The sequence below is a fragment of the Ovis aries genome, chromosome 2 (genome assembly GCF_016772045.2).
Source record: "Ovis aries strain OAR_USU_Benz2616 breed Rambouillet chromosome 2, ARS-UI_Ramb_v3.0, whole genome shotgun sequence".
NCBI lineage: Eukaryota > Metazoa > Chordata > Mammalia > Artiodactyla > Bovidae > Ovis > Ovis aries.
This window is the reverse complement of record NC_056055.1, coordinates 176419171-176435375: the sequence shown is the minus strand read 5'-3', so window position 1 is coordinate 176435375 and position 16205 is coordinate 176419171. Positions and strand designations below refer to the sequence as shown.

The following is a 16205-nucleotide window of genomic DNA, read 5'->3' as shown; positions in this document are numbered from 1 at the left end:
TTCAGGAAGAAATGTGTGTGTTTGTTTTTTACTCCACTCCCCATGGAGTAATTGATTCATGTATAATTTAATTATTTTGTTAACCAGTTAGCTTATCACTGTGTACAGAAACAGCCACCCTGAAAACCCACTGTCCTCATTCTGGGTCAAGATATTCAGAATGGATTTTTCCTCTATTATGAGTGTATATGTAATGGTAAGATTTCTTGCTAAATTCAAAATACACTGACTCCATTTCCCATACCTTCTGAGATGCCCTTGAAATCTCACATGGTATTATCCAGTGATTTAGAGTAAGAGGAACTGAGATAAATGATCAGTTTCAAAGAGGAATTAAAGTCTTGAGTATTTTGTAGGGAACTCATACTTTAGAAGATCACCTTGGACTGTATTTTCATCAGAGTAAATTTTGGAAGATTCTTCGAAGGGCAGAGGAATGAATGTACTCTCCTTTATCTGATCTCACTAATGTGTCTCCTTTTGCTTGATTTTCTTTATTCATAGTCATGTCTCATCTCTCCCTATCATGCTCTTCATGAGGACATTTTTTATTCTGACATGCTGCTGTGTGCATTTTTTTATTTATTTAATATGGGATTGACTATGAATCTTTGCCCTGCTCGTTTATCCTCGTGCTTTTTTGTGCAATGGAAGTTCTCGCAGTCAGGTCAGCAATCTATTTGAATCCTTCATGGTATAAATATGCTTTAAAGCACTGTCATTACTGAGTCCATTTACAAAAATTTAATTTGAATTAAATAATTCAGTCCAGCCTAAGCATACAAGGCACAGATGTGTGCAGTGCTGCTGGGACCAGCTTCATCCCCTTGGAGGCTTCTTTTCTGCTGGTTCTTCCTCACTTTTCTCATTTTTAGAGTGCTTTTCCTTTGTGATTTTTGCCTTTCATGGTGATGCTGCTGTATAAGTACTCAGTGTTCAGACACAGGCATTTCAGGCAAGTTGCTATTTTCTTATGAGTAAAAACCATTGCAACCTTTCTTATGAGCAGTCCTTTTGAGTCTCTGAAGCCATTCACAAAGCTGGTCAAATCTAATTTCACTCCACAAAAAGAAAAGAGAATATGATACTTTTCCTATCCAGGAATTCCACCCACCCCCAAACTTAGCTACCCTCTGCATATTGCTTTCAGATCACTTGCAGCAGCAGAGGGCTTTATGCAAATTGCCCAATTATTTTGGGTCCTAGTCAAAATCACCTTGCCTTATTTCTAGAGTAGTGAAACTGCTTTCTTTGAAAACTCGCCCAGAGCTGGGAGGCTAACCAGCTTGTCTGACTTTGCATTGCTCACCTGAAAGTTTAACTTCACTTACATCCCTGCTTTCTCCATGATCCTCCAAGGATGCCCCCCGCCCTCTGGCTCTGTTCATCTTTATGGGTCCACCTGGCCATAGAAACATTATTTTCATTTCCTGTTTATTAACCATCTTTAATAATCTCATATTAGTGAATGGGTGATATGCTGTCTTGGAATTATATGGCCAGTTTTGGCAAAGAGGGTAGACGTCAATATCAGTCAGTGCATTCTTCAGTTACTAGAAAGTGTAAATCTGCCTTGTTTTTCTTTGGTAACCTTTCCTGTAAAATTTGGTACTTCTGCTTTCTCTTTCCTCCTCTCCTGCTCTCTAAACTCTGGTGCATTGACAGAACAATCAGTCTTCCACAATGGCTCTCGCAAGATTGCTGAAGGGTGTTTTTCTTTCCTCATCTCTCTTTCCAATAGGTTTTATCACCCTGTTCCTTGAGATAGTGTGAAGTGAACAGCCACGAAATTAGGGGAAGCCTTGATCCGTTAGCCTTAAACTCTCAGTTGCATTCCTAATTTGGAGATAAATGATGGAGTTCTGTGCGTCAGATGACTTGCTGTTACCTTTCCAGACATGCCAGAGCAAATAACAAATCATTCCTGTCCTTCTGCTAAATAAATGGCACAGAAGCACCTTTGCATTCCTGTCCCCTGGCGGCAGTGTTCAGATCTTTTAACTTTCTACCATAAGAGCCCTCCTCTCCTTCTGCATAGAATTATGAAGATTAAATGATTAAGGAACTAGTCATTATGAAGTTTTTGAAGGATGGATGTACAGTGTAATCATAGGCTCCTTGGGACCTTGACTGGTTATTGTTGCATCTGAGAGCAGACCTCTCTGGGTTGCTAGCTAAGAGTGTGGGAGTCTGACTAATAATGGTATTAATAATAACCCACTTTCTGTGTACAAGGCGCTGTGCTCCAGCTTGGCACAGATGTTAATTCATTTGCAAATGAACTGGCATACTTAGAGTCTCTGGTTCCTGTTTTTCAGGTTGAAAATTGGTGTCCCCATTTACCTTGGAGAGCGAAAAATCCCTATGAAGAAGCTGATCGTAATTCATTGGTAAGTGGTTTTGGAAACCTCTTACCTGGCTTGTGATTTGGGGCTGCTGCCAAGTGATACATGTAGAGACTTTTAGAGATGCCAGCTGTAATCTGAATTAATAGTAAACTGAAGAACTTCTGTCCCTAGCCCTGTGGAAATTTGAGTGGCCACATCAACCCCGTTAGCATTATGTTTATTTATTGAGCAGTTCTCTGAGGGTTCCTAAGTCAGTAAGACCTGGTACCAGACTTGGAGGTGCTCAGTGATCTGGTAATGAAGGTGGTGGTTGTAAATGGTGACTGCACCCGTGTCGACACTGAAACACAGGCCCGTGGAAATTAGTGAGGAAGTGGCCATCACAGCCTGCGTGGGTCAGGAGAGATGTAAAGAGAAAATGACCTTGGAGTTGAATTTGAAGTGATGAATGGATTTACACCAAATCAAGGAGAGAAAGATGTCTCAGATGTGAGGTAAAAAGGTGCCCATACAAGAGCCTGGCATTTTCAGGAGAAGCGCCTGGGACAAGGCCATAGGGGTCTGAATGAGCTGGAATGAAGAAGAGATGGGAAAGGTAGGTAGGGGCTCTGAAAAGCTTCATATTAAAAACTCAAGCCCTTATTCTTTCCCTCAGAGGTCAGCAGACTTTTTCTGTGAAAGGCCAGATAGTAGATACTTTCCTCTTTGTAGGCCATAAGAAAGTCTCTGTACACCTACTCAATTCTGACCTTGAGCACAGGGCAGCCCGCGCCATATGCAAATGAGTGGGCATGGCTGTGTTCTCACAAAACTATGTAGAAAAACAGGCAGTGAGGAAGATCATCAAGAAAGAAGGAGATCGTCAAAAAAGCAAGAGAATTCCAGAAAAACATCTACTTTTGCTTTGTTGACTACACCAAAGCCTTTGACTGCGTGGATCACAACAAACTGTGGATAATTCTTAAAGAGATGGGAACACCAGACCACCTGACCTGCCTCCTAAGAAATCTGTCTGCAGGTCAGGAAGCAACCATTGGAACTGGACATGGAACAACAGACTGGTTCTAGATCAGAAAAGGAGTACGTCAAGGCTGTATGCTGTCACCCTGCTTATTTAATTTATATGCAGAGTACATCATGCAAAGTGCCAGACTGGATGAAGCACAAACTGGAACCAAGATTGCCGGGAGAAATATCAATAGCCTCAGATACGCAGATAATACCACCCTTACGGTAGAAAGCAAAGAACTAAACAGCCTCTTGATGAAAGTAAAAGAGGAGAGTGAAAGAGTTGGCTTAAAACTCAACATTCAGAAAACTAAGATCATGGCATCCGGTCCCATCACTTCATGGCAACTAGATGGGGAAACAATGGAAACAGTGACAGACTTTATTTTCTTGGGCTCCAGAATCACTGCAAATGGTGACTGCAGCCATGACATTAAAAGACACTTCCTCCTTGGAAGAAAAGCTATGACCAACCTAGACAGCATGTTAAAAAGCAGAGACATTACTTTACCAACAAAGGTCCGTCTAGTCAATGCTGTGGTTTTTCCAGTAGTCATGTGTGGATGTGAGAGTTCGACTATAAAGAAAGCGGAGCACTAAAGAATTGATGCTTTTGGACTGTGGTGTTGGAGAAGACTCTTGAGAGTCCCTTGGACTGCAAGGAGATCCAACTAGTCAATCCTAAAGGAAATCAGTCCTGAATATTCATTGGAAGGACTGATGCTGAAGCTGCAACTCCAATACTCTGGCCACCTGATGCGCACAGCCGACTCACGCAAAAGACCCTGATCCTGGGAAAGATAGAAGGCGGGAGGAGAAGGGGACGACAGAGGATGAGATGGTTGGATGGCATCACATGACTCAATGGACATGAGTTTGAATGGGCTCCAGGAGTTGGTGTTGGACAGGGAAGCCTGTCGTGCTGCAGTCCGTGGGGTTGCAAAGAGTCAGACACAACTGAGCAACTGAACTGAAGTGAGAAAGATTTGGTCAAAGAGCTAGTTTGCTGAGCCTCACTTAGACCATGGGATTCTTGGGACATAACTGAGTCATGGCATGGTCAGATGAGTGTTTAGAATCAATTATGGTGACTGCTGAAAGATGGGTTCAGCATGCTTTCTTTAGATGTTATATGAAAAGAATACTAATGTTATTATTTCTCCCTGTTCTGTCAATCACTGATTACATCCACCTATTGTAGAAAAATACTCTTTCTGACTTTTAAGTTATTCTGGCTTGCATTCAAAATTTTATTCAGTTACAATAGTAAAGTGATATTCCTGGCTTTTAAATTCCTTGTAGAAAATAATAAACTTTTGCTTATTTGGATTGGGGCAAGACTAGAGGGTTAGCATGTATTTTCCTACTTTGTAGATGGATGAGGCTTTGTAGCAGCCTCCACAATGGCAGGTAGCCTGTTAAGGATAAACTTCAGTTTTCCCAAGAGTCTGCTCCCCCAAAGTAGATCCAAAGGGCCAATAAATTCGGGTGCAGACAATTTCAAGATGCATCAAGCACATTTCACTGTAAAATACACATTTTGACCTAGCTCAGGGCTTGGCAATGCCTGTGCTGCTTTTCTCCACTTCTAATTTTTTAATGATGCCCCTTATATAGCAGAGCAGCAGTCAGTGACCCTTTGCCTCAATCTGCAGCCCCAGGACCTTCAAGCAAAGCTCTTCAGTGAACCAGACTCCCTTTTGAAGCCACATGTTTAATTGACTCTCTCTTTCAAGTTTTCAAACGTCACATCATGAAAACCATTATGCTTTTGGGCTTCTTATCTCCTATTCATTTTTATTAAATTTCTGTTTCTAGGCAGAAATTCGTACAGATGTTAGTATTCTCTACAGTATGATGAAAAAGCATGAAGAATTCCGATGGATGAGACTGCGGATCCGGCGAATGGCTGATGCGTGGATCCAAGCAATCAAGTCTTTGGCAATGAAGCAGAATCTTGAGAAGAGAAAGCGGAAGAAAGTGAGTTTCTGATTAATTCACTTCAGCTGAATGCCAGTTTCTTGAAAATTTGATTTTCATGGAGACGAGACTAAGAGAAATGTCATGTCCCCAGTGATATTCCCTGGGGGCGAGTCCACACAGAGTCTTCCTGTACAGCCATTTTTGGGCTTTTTCCCCGGTTTACAACAATCTTAGCAGGAACTAGCACACGGTTTTCTTCAGTGAAGCCAGGCAGAATATCTGCCTGTGAGGTTTTCCTATGTACCCTCTGACTCACTCGCAGTAGCATCAGGAAGTTTAATTCTCTTTTCTTTACTTGAATACAACCTTAAAGAACTTCCTGTTACATCATCATGACAGTTTCATACTCTGGGTATTTGTCCTTTCTGCCATTTGGGCAACCAGCTGGTGAGTCTCACTGCTACTGTGTTTGGTGGCGGTTCTGCTTGTGTTCCTAAGACAGAAATACTGTAAATTGAACTTGAGCAAGTTTGTTTTGATGTTCACGAGATGCTTGGGAAACCCTTGTAATATCCCTGAGTGTGAAGCTCTTATACCCTAGGTTTAGTTAAGCTAACATCACTGTTTTCCTTCAGATTGCAGTCAGTTGGATCACATTAAAAGCTGCCTTGCTACTCTGAATTTACACCTGGAAACCCATACTGAATGCTGTTCTCACTGTCAGCTAAAACATACTGATATGTATTAAATATGAATCTCATGTGAGCATAATATCTTTCTATATATGAAAAAAAAGAAATTATCAAAGACTACTAGAATTTTTTCAAAGAACTTGAAAGCCAACTTTAATAGCCTCCCATTGCCCAAGGTGGCACAATTTGGTAATCAGTAAGAATAATAACTGCAGTGTACTGAAACCCATCAAATATACTTATGTTCATGTTCGTGTATAATAATACACATATTTTTTAAAAAAATCTTCCTTTGTCATCATTAGAGAATGCTAAAGAACAAATCTGTTATTTTGAAAACCAATAAGTAAAAGGAAATAATCAGGTATTTACCAGGTTTTTTCTTATGTAAGCTGTCCATGAGGGATAGTTTTCTCTTTCTAGAAGTACCAATATTACAGCTAATGAATGCAGAAGGGATGATAGAATGTCATCAATGGCAAGCCATAATGGATTAATGCATCTAGTTAGTGATCATCAGTAGCTACAAACACCACAAAGCAGAAATGCCCAGATACTGTTCCTACCACTGGAAGTACACAGCACTACCTATGAAGTAGTGTTGCCCAAAAAATCAAATACAAATTTGATCATGGCTGCAGCTGTAGTTATTGATTTACCGTAAAAACAAGAGACAGAAAAATCTGTTTTACAGTCAGTGAAACCTAGAGGGTTTCTGGAAATACAACCCAGTTTCTTTGACAAGTAAATTACAAGCCCCTCTCCCTCCCAGAAAGGAAGATCAGACAGTTAAGCTACAGTTAGAGAAGGCTAAGAGAGGTATGAGACATTATAGTTTATGCACTTTATTTGAATTCTGGCTCAAATAACTGCTCTTGGGAAAAATAAGGGACAGTTGAGCAAGTGTATGCACTAACTGGATATTGGATGATACTAAGAAATTAATAGCTGTGTTAGGGGTGACAGTGATATTACAGTTGTATTTTTTAAGTGAAAATGTATTTCTTTTAGAAATTCCAGCTGAGATTTTTACAGATGATAGGCTCTCTCAGATTTGTTTCAAGATAAGCTGGAGGGGTTGGGAGAAAATGAGGGGTGTATACTAAATAAGATCTGTCAGGAGTTAATCATTGTTGAAGTCAGTAATTGTTAAGTACATCAGAATTGACTGTATTGTCATATCTGTTTTTGTTAGTGTTTGAAATTTATCATGTTAATAGCTTAAAAATATTCCATCTGTGGCAAAAAAGCCCAGTATTGTTAAAAGATATTTTATTGTCCTGGTTGACTGTCCTTTAATCCTGATTTTTTACCTTTGGAAAGCAGGATTATCTGTCCAAAGCCATACCAAATGCAGAAATGACTTTATTTCTCTAAAACAACAATGAGAGATCATTTCCTTTCTTTCTATTTAACTTCTAGAAAAATTATTTACCCCATGTTGAGATTTTATTTTTGGAATTGGTGAGTGGTTTTTTGGTAGGTTACTGTGGAATTTGTACTTGATCCAATGAGAATCAGTATGTCCCTCTTTTTTTTTTTCAGGTCCTTGTTCACCTGGGCCTCCTGACTAAGGAATCTGGATTTAAGATTGCAGAGACAGCTTTCAGTGGTGGCCCTCTTGGTGAATTAGTTCAGTGGAGTGATTTAATTACATCTCTGTACTTACTGGGCCATGACATTAGGATTTCAGCTTCACTGGCAGAGCTCAAGGAGTAAGGAGATTACTTTTCAATTTTAAAATCAGCATACAAAAAAGAAATTGTAAACTCTTACAGCCCTCTATTAGTGTGTAATTTCTTGTGGAGAAAAATGAAAGTGATAATTCACTAAACAGGAGATAAGAAGATTATTTTCAGGAGCTAAATACATACACTGTGAAAAGGCTAATATGTTTTCATTGTAGCTTCAAGCTCCAGAGGCTTGATAAATGAATGCCAGAAAATTCAAACTAAGGAGCTTATTCTCTGCTGTTACAGGTGCTTCCAACATCTGCAGCACAAAACATTGTTAACTTTCCTAATTCCCTGTCTCTTGCTGAAATGTATACCCTTCCCTCCTCAACATCACACTTCCTAAATCTTCAAACAGGGCAGGTTCCTGTTTGTAATTTAATTTGGAGAAGATGAATTTCTCGAAAGCACTGTTCCAATCCTATTTCAATTAGCCCACTTGCAACTCTGAGTCTGTTAATTCTACCTCGGTTTTTTGGTTTCATTGAAATGTGCTTCTAGCTTGAATCCGCCGTTAATCACTTTTAGACTGACACGGCTGACCAAGCAGAAGTGCTTAGCTCTCCTTTCCTCCTTTTTGGATAACTGCCCATTGAGACTCTACCCAACAGCCAAGTTAGCATGAAGCAATATGTCAACTGTTCCAAAAGAAAACACTTGAAGGGACATTCTAGAGGTGGAAGACGTAAGACAGCATATGTCCCACCTTGCTCCTACATTATTGTCCAGCGAGGTCACTGTGTTAGGTCCAAGGTCCACACAGGAATAGAGGCAGTATTGAGATGAAAAAGCAGTATTATCAATAAAACAATGTCAGCTCTCATTTGTTAAATGGTTTCCATGTGCTAAAACCATGATCTGGGCTTTAGTTATATAGCAGTAATATCAACAGTTATGATATTGATGGTGAAAATATCATATGTCACCAATTATGACAGCCATAATATTGATAGTGCCCATTTAGAACTAACATTTGTTGAACACTTCCTGTGCACCAGATATTAAGCACTTCATATGTTATATTTTATTTAGTCCTTAGTGTAAGCCTAGAAGTAGGTACTGTTGCTTTCTACATTTTAAAGATGAGGAAACTGGGGTTCAAACCAAAAATGGGTTCTTCAAGGTCCTGTTGAAGATATGTGGGAGAGCCAGGATTTGAGCCCTCTGTCTCTCTGACCTCAAAGCCTGTGCTCTTGACCATGGAACCACAATGCTCCTTTCAAAGCTCGAGAAACCCAAGGTCTTTCTGAGCCCTTCACCACTCTTTAGTAGCTGCCTGCCATTGCCTTTGCCCTGCTTCTTTAAAAAAACACATTGGGGACACAACCTCTGGAGTGGGTGTATTCATACATTGTACGGTCATTCCTTCACCTCCTCTGGGCTGGTCCTTGATATGGGACGTAGAGATGATCAGCCTGTGGTCAAGGAGATGCAAACCTTTTGATAATTACAACTGATGCATTATACAATAGTGACACTAATTGCACTGTGATTAGTACTACTTGAGGTGAGGATGATAAGTACAGGGAGTGGAGAAAGTGTGAGTATTGCTCACCACTGTGTATTGAGCACCTAGAACAGCAGGTACTCATAACTGTTTACTGAACAAATTAGTGAAGAGATCAATGGGAGAGAGGGTGGGTGCTCTGGGGATAGGTACTCCCTAGGGAGGCCCGAAAAGTCATATTAGGGATCTACTAGGCAGAGACTTGATTTGCTGGTCAAGAAGATCATGGAGGTCTTGAAGCCCTGGTGTCAAAGCCAGATGTGTTTATTAATTTTGGAGCAGTGGTTCCCACACATGCCTACACATTAGAATCACCTAGAGATCTTTTTAGACTCCCTCAGCCCAGACCATATCCCAGACTAATTAAATGCCAGCTTTTGGGGGTAAGGCTCAGCCATAACTCTCTGTTGATGCTCTCAGGTATAGCACAGGGATCCTCTTTTATTAATCAAGTTTCATAGGCCCACAGCCACACCCACTGTTTGTATATTATCTATGACTGCTTTCCTTCTACAAGAGCAGAGTTAAATAGCTGTGACAGAGAATATGTAGCCTGTGAAGATGAAAGTATTCACTACCTGGCCCTTTACAGAAAAAATTTTTCAAATTCTCGGTAAGAAATTGGTTCTTTCAGAAACCCAGTAGAGAAAAGGGTGCCTAGAGCAGTGTCATTGAGGAGCTGTAGGCAGAGGCCTTTGATGACTCTTGTCCTTTGGAGTAGGGTGTCCATAGTTTGGTTAAGGACTGTTAAGGGATGTGAGCAGGGATAAATAGATAAATGGCCAATTTCTGGGCAGATGGCAGTATGGTTAGCAGTTATATGCTTCACCATGTGAAGCTCACCTACAATTAAGTATGTTGGCTCTGAGTGCGAGCGGGGGTTTAAATAGATGATTAGGTTTATGTTAGTGGATGGATGGAAGGATAATGAAAAAGTATAAACCATAGTGCCAGTTCTTAAATACAGTCTAGTCAGAAGGAAAAATTAGACATAAGAGAAAAAATTAGCAAACAGCACAGAGCAGTATTTTGTTGTTCAGTAGCTCAGTCGTGTCTGACTCTTTGTGATCATGTGAACTGGAGCACACCAGGCTTCCTTGTCCTTCACCATCTCCTGGAGCTTGCTCAGACTCATGTCCATTGAGTCGAAGATGCCATCCAACTATCTCTTCATCTGTCGTCTCATTCTCCTCCTGCTTTCAGTCTTTCCCTGCATCAGGGTCTTTCCCAGTGAGTTGGCTCTGCGTCAGGTAGCCAGAGTACTGGAGTTTCAGCTTCAGCATCAGTCCTTCTGATAAACATTCAAGATTGATTTCCTTTAGGATTGACCAAGGGACTCACAAGAGTCTTCTCTAACACCACAGTTCAAAAGCATCAATTCTTTGGCAGTCAGCCTTCTTTATGGTCCAACTCTCAACATCCATATATAACTGCTGGAAAAACCATAGCTTTGACCAGATGGACCTTTGTTGGTAAAGTAATGTCTCTGCTATTTAATATGCTGTCTAGGTTGGTCATAGCTTTTCTTCCAAGGAGGAAGTGGCCTTTAATTTCATGGCTGCAGTCACTATCTGCAGTGATTTTGGAGCCCAGGAAAATAAAGTCTGTCACTGTTTCCATTATTTCCCCGTCTATTTATCATGAAGTGATGGGACGGAGCACCATGATCTTAGTTTTCTGAATGTTGAGTTTTAAGCCAACTTTTTCACTCTCCTCTTTCACTTTTTTAAGAGACTGTTTAGCTTCTCTTCACTTTCTGCCATAGGGTGGTGTCATCTGCTTATCGGAGGTTATTGATATTTCTCTCAGCAATCTTGATTCCAGCTTGTGCTTCATCCAGCCCAGAATTTCACGTGATGTACTCTGCATATATGTTATACAAGCAGGGTGACAATATGCAGCTTTGACGTGCTCCTTTCTCAATTTGGAACCAGTCCATTGTTCCATGTCCAGTTCTAACTGTTGTTTCCTGACCTGCATAAAGATTTCTCAGGACATGGGTAAGGTAGTCTGATATTCCCATCTCTTGAAGAATTTTCCACAGTTTGTTGTGATCCACAAAGGCTTTAACATAGTCAGTGAAGCAGAAATAGATGTTTTCCTGGAATTCTCTTGCTTTTTCTGTGATCCAACAGATGTTCACAATTTGATCTCTGATTCCTCTGCCTTTTCTAAATCCAGCTTGTACATCTGGAAGTTCTCAGCTCATATACTGTTGAAGCCCAGCTTGGACGATTTTCAGCATCACTTTGCTAGCATGTGAAATGAGTGCAGTTTGCAGTACTTTAAACATTCTTTGGCATTATACTTCTTTGGGATTAGAATAAAAACTGACCTTTTCAAGTCCTGTGCCACGGCTGAATTTTCCAAATTTGCTGCATATTGAGTGCAGCACTTTCACAGCATCATCTTTTAGGATTTGAAATAGCTCAGCTGGAATTCCATCACCTCCACTATCTTTGTTCATAGCAATGCTTTCTAAGGCCCACTTGACTTCTCACTCCAGGATGTCTGGCTCTTGGTGACTGACCACACCATTGTGGTTATCTGGGTCATGAAGATCTTTTTGTATAATTCTTCTGTGTATTCTTGCCACCTCTTCTTAATATCTTCTGCTTCTGTTAGGTCTATACCATTTCTGTCCTTTATTGTGCCCATCTTTGCGTAAAATGTTCCCTTGGAATCTCTAATTTTCTTGAAGAGATCTCTAGTCTTTCCCATTTTATTGTTTCCCTGTATTTCTTTGCATTGTTCACTTAGGAAAACATTCTTATCTCTCCTTGCTATTCTTTGGAACTCTGCATTCAGGTGGGTATATCTTTCCTTTTCTCCTTTGCCTTTCATTTCTCTTCTTTTTCTCAGCTATTTGTAAGGCCTCCTCAGACAATCACTTTGCCTTTTTGCATTTCTTTTTCTTGGGGATGGTTTTGATCACTGCCCCCTATACAATGTTACAAACCTCCATCCATAGTTTTTCAGGCACTCTGTCTGTCAGATCTAATCCTTTGAATCTATTTGTCATTTCCACTGTATACTTGTAAAGGATTTGATTGAGGTCATACCTGAATGGTCTAGTGGTTTTCCCTACTTTCTTCCATTTAAGTTTGAATTTGGCAACAAGGAGTTCATAATCTGAGCCACAGTCAGCTCCTGGTCTTATTTTTGCTGACTATATAGAGCTTCTCCATCTTTGGCTGCAAAGAATATAATCAGTATGGTATAGATATTGAACATCTGTTGATGTTCATGTGTAGAATCATCTCTTTATTTTGTTGAAAGAAGGTGTTTGCTATGATAGTGCATTTTCTTGACCAAACTATTTTCTGTACAGTGCAGTATAGAAAGAAGTTTGTACTGTAGAGGCTTGTATTGAAATAGAAGGAGGTCAGTAAGGGCTGTATAATAAGAACAGACTCTGGGAGAAACTGATAGGTACTGAGTATCCAGTATGTGTACTTGCCGTTCAATACCTATTTCAACTACCTAAAGAATTCCCGGAAAAAAAAAAAAAAAAAGAGAGAATTCCCGAGAGGTTTCTGTCTTACCATCTTCTCCGTATCTAATCCTTTTTGTTTTGTTTTTGATGAGGAAAGGTTCAGAGAAGTTAACTTCCTAAGATCTCATGGCTGCTAGTTTGGAGAGTATGATTTATGTTGTCTGGAATACATATGGCCTGGGCTTAGGAAAATCCACCAAGATCACCGAGTGATTCTAACGTGCAGGCACATTTGGGAACCATTGCTCCATGTTGCTTCCACAATTATCTGTTTAAATAACACATCTGGCCCTTTCACCGATGCTTAAAGACCTCCATAATCGTCTTGACCAGCAAATTAAATAGAGATAGACTGAGACCCAGATCTTTTTTGGTTTCTAAGGCTGTATTTGTATACCACCATTTGCTTTTGCAAGACTCAGAATCGAGGCTTTGGATAGACCTGATGACTGGGCAGAATTTGGATAGGCAGCTGACTGGGAACAGCCATGTCATTCTCCCTGATAAGCATTCTTGGGATGTTTCTTTGCCTATTAAAGTTGCTAAGTGTAGTGCTTGTAGTAAATTGTTTTTCTTTTTTTCTTCTTTCTGTTCTTTCTCTAGAATAATGAAGAAGGTTGTTGGAAACCGATCTGGCTGCCCAACTGTAGGAGATCGAATCGTTGAGCTCATTTATATTGATATTGTAGGACTCGCTCAATTCAAGAAAACCCTTGGACCATCCTGGGTTCATTACCAGTAAGTGCTCTTACTTGTTTTGTTCTTAAATTTTTAGAGCTTTTTATTTTGTTAACAAGAGTTACATGGTTGCCGGTAGAAAAAGCTTATCGAATATTATCTTTTGAGCTGTGTAGAGTGTTTCTCATTCCTAATTGAAGTTCAGATTCTCCATGGTATCTTTTGACTTTCAACATTCTTCATTAGTTTCACTGATTTAAGACTAGAATCCAAATGTCCAGCCTTCTTTTTTCCTCCCCTAACACTTAGCTTGCGTCTCTGTCTGCATACACTAATCTCATCCATTTAATCAAATAACAATTTTGATAAAATATGAACAGTGTCATTTCTTGTGTTCTTTAGATTTGAGATGATGACTCATTTCTCTTTCCCTTTCCTCCATCAGTATTGTTATCATTCTTGGAATAAAAAGCTGGGTGTATCTTGTCTAAATGCTAGGGTCTTATATTTTTAAAGATAAGCCTTATGCTTAGTATGACTAGAGTTCAGTGTTACTCTGTGCACAGTTTCATTATTTCGTAGAAGATCTCACTATTTCCCTATATGTGGATTTGAGACCATGACTTAGTATTTGAAATAGTTTTACATGGTACACAAGCATTGAATTCTATAATGAAGTTTATTAATTTTTCAATTTCCTTACACTCTTTCTAAGAGAGGCTTAGTTTGATGCTACTGTGTCTCAGATACTACTTTTTTAAAATTGGAGGATAATTGCTTTACAACGTTATGTTGGTTTCTGCCATACAACAATGTGAATTAGCCATAGGTATACATATATCCCCCCTACACTACTTTTAACACTTGCATGAGAATAGCTGTAAGTCTCAGTGTTCAGCAGGCAAAATAAAGTATCCAGTTTGACTTGAATAATTCTTATTAATGAGGAGTCATAGGAGGATTGATCAGGATGGTGGAGTAGGAGAATGTGGAATTTGTCTCCTGATACATACACATCCAGAATACATCTAAACATGGAACAATTCTCATTGAAAACTAACTGGAAGCTTGCAGAAAAAGTCCCATATGACCAAGACTGTAAGAAAGACCCACATGTAATCGGGGAGGAAGGAAGGAAAAGCAATCAGGCAGGGATCCCTGGGAGGGGGCTCCAGAAAAGGGACACTGCCCTTTTCTGGAAAGTGGTAAGAGCCAGACTGGGGCCCTGAGTCATGGGATCCTCCCCGAGAGAGAGATGAGCCCCGTTGTTAAGTTGGTGGGCCACCAGCACTAACAGGAGATCTGTGGGAAGCTTAGGCCGTGCTTGTGAGGAGCACGTGTGCCGGGCTTGCCCATGAGGCAGGGCAGAGAGGATGAGCAGAGGCTTCCTGCAGCTGCCTCAGTGTGTGCCAGCCCTAGCTGACTAAATGCTCCAGCCCCTCTTACTCCATGTCACAGCATGGCCCTGGATCCAGGGGGGCCACGATGAGAGAGGGAAAACAGTGGGACACAGAGGCGACCTGGTCCCAGGGTGGAACCTGAGTGGGCGGCAGTGGCTGTTGTTGACGCTTCCTCAAGCAGCATATCAGAAGCAGCCCAGATCTCTGATGCCAGCTCACCCTAAATACCTGGGCACGCAGGCTCCACCTGTCAGCAACGCCACAAATAGGCAGAAACAGAGGAGACTGGGGGCGGCAAAAGGCTGTCTGTGAGCAGCAGAAGGTGCTTGGACCCAAGCCTACATCTCAGTGGAGGAAGGGAAACAGTGCCCACACAGAGAGCATGTCAGAGACAGCTCGGCTCTCTGTGGTTGGCTGACAGGCTGAGAGCCTGCACCCTCTGCCCTTGCTTCAGCACTGCGCACTCTGGGGTGAGGGTCCCAGTGCTGGGACAGGGGAAAGCACACACTTAACAAGGAACAGATGAGACTTCCCTGGTGATCTAGTGGTAAAGAATCCATCTTGCAATGCAGTGGACATGGATTCAATCCCTGGTCAGGGAACTAAGATCCCGTAGGCTGCAGAGTAACTAAAGCTGCATGCTACAACTGCTGAGCCCGAGACGTGACTAGAGCCCACGTACCAGAACAGAAATATCGAATGATGCAGCAAAGATACTGTGCGCTGCCCCATGCAGCCAGATAGATAGGAATAGAGCCAGCTTGACCCGAAATCTCAGGACTTCTGCTCCAGAACCTTAGGATCAGATCACCTCTGATAGGAAGGTGACGGCCGCCTAGCCCAGAGGAAGCCCCGCCTCACCCCCAACTTCAGCTCTAGCCCCTCTATCTCCAGTCCCACCCATAGCAAGGTGATAGCTGCCAGCATTCCGGGAGGAAGGGCGACTTGAATCCACATCAAATCCAGCTGCCGTAAGGTGAATGCCACAATAAATTGAGCCCCACAGTTTTTTTTGTTTTGTTTCTTTTTTGGGAGGGGGGTGGGTTTCCCAGTGCATATAAAAGTTGTTTTTACCCTATACTGTAAGTGTGCAACATTATGAGTAAAAAAGAAAAGTGCATATTTAATTTTAAAAATACTTTCCGTTATGAAATGCACAGTGTGAGAATATAGTCAGTGATATGGTAACAGATGGTAATGAGATTTATCCTGATCGTTTTGTAATGTACAGAAATATGGAATCACTAAGTTGTACACCAGAAACTGCCATAGTGTTATAGGTCAGTTATACTTCAAAAACAAAGATGAAGGCAAACTCATGGAAAAAGAGGTCAGGTTTGTGGTTATAACAAGTGGGGAGTGGGGGAGGAGGAGTTGGGGGATAGTAGTCAAAAGGTATAAACTTGCAGTTGTGAGATAA

The 16205-nt window shown here is 41.0% G+C and overlaps 1 protein-coding gene across 17 annotated transcripts in view; it reads left to right on the top strand.

Moving 5' to 3' along the window:
- The window catches only part of MGAT5 (alpha-1,6-mannosylglycoprotein 6-beta-N-acetylglucosaminyltransferase), a 402590-nt gene that overhangs the window by 246060 nt on the left and 140325 nt on the right, over positions 1-16205 (top strand). For all 17 annotated transcript variants that reach the window (XM_060410110.1, XM_060410112.1, XM_060410105.1 and 14 more), the window contains 4 exons: positions 2319-2390; positions 5175-5336; positions 7517-7686; positions 13311-13445. In XM_060410110.1, the coding sequence (XP_060266093.1) occupies positions 2319-2390; positions 5175-5336; positions 7517-7686; positions 13311-13445 (539 nt within the window). The remainder of the gene's footprint in view (positions 1-2318; positions 2391-5174; positions 5337-7516; positions 7687-13310; positions 13446-16205) is intronic.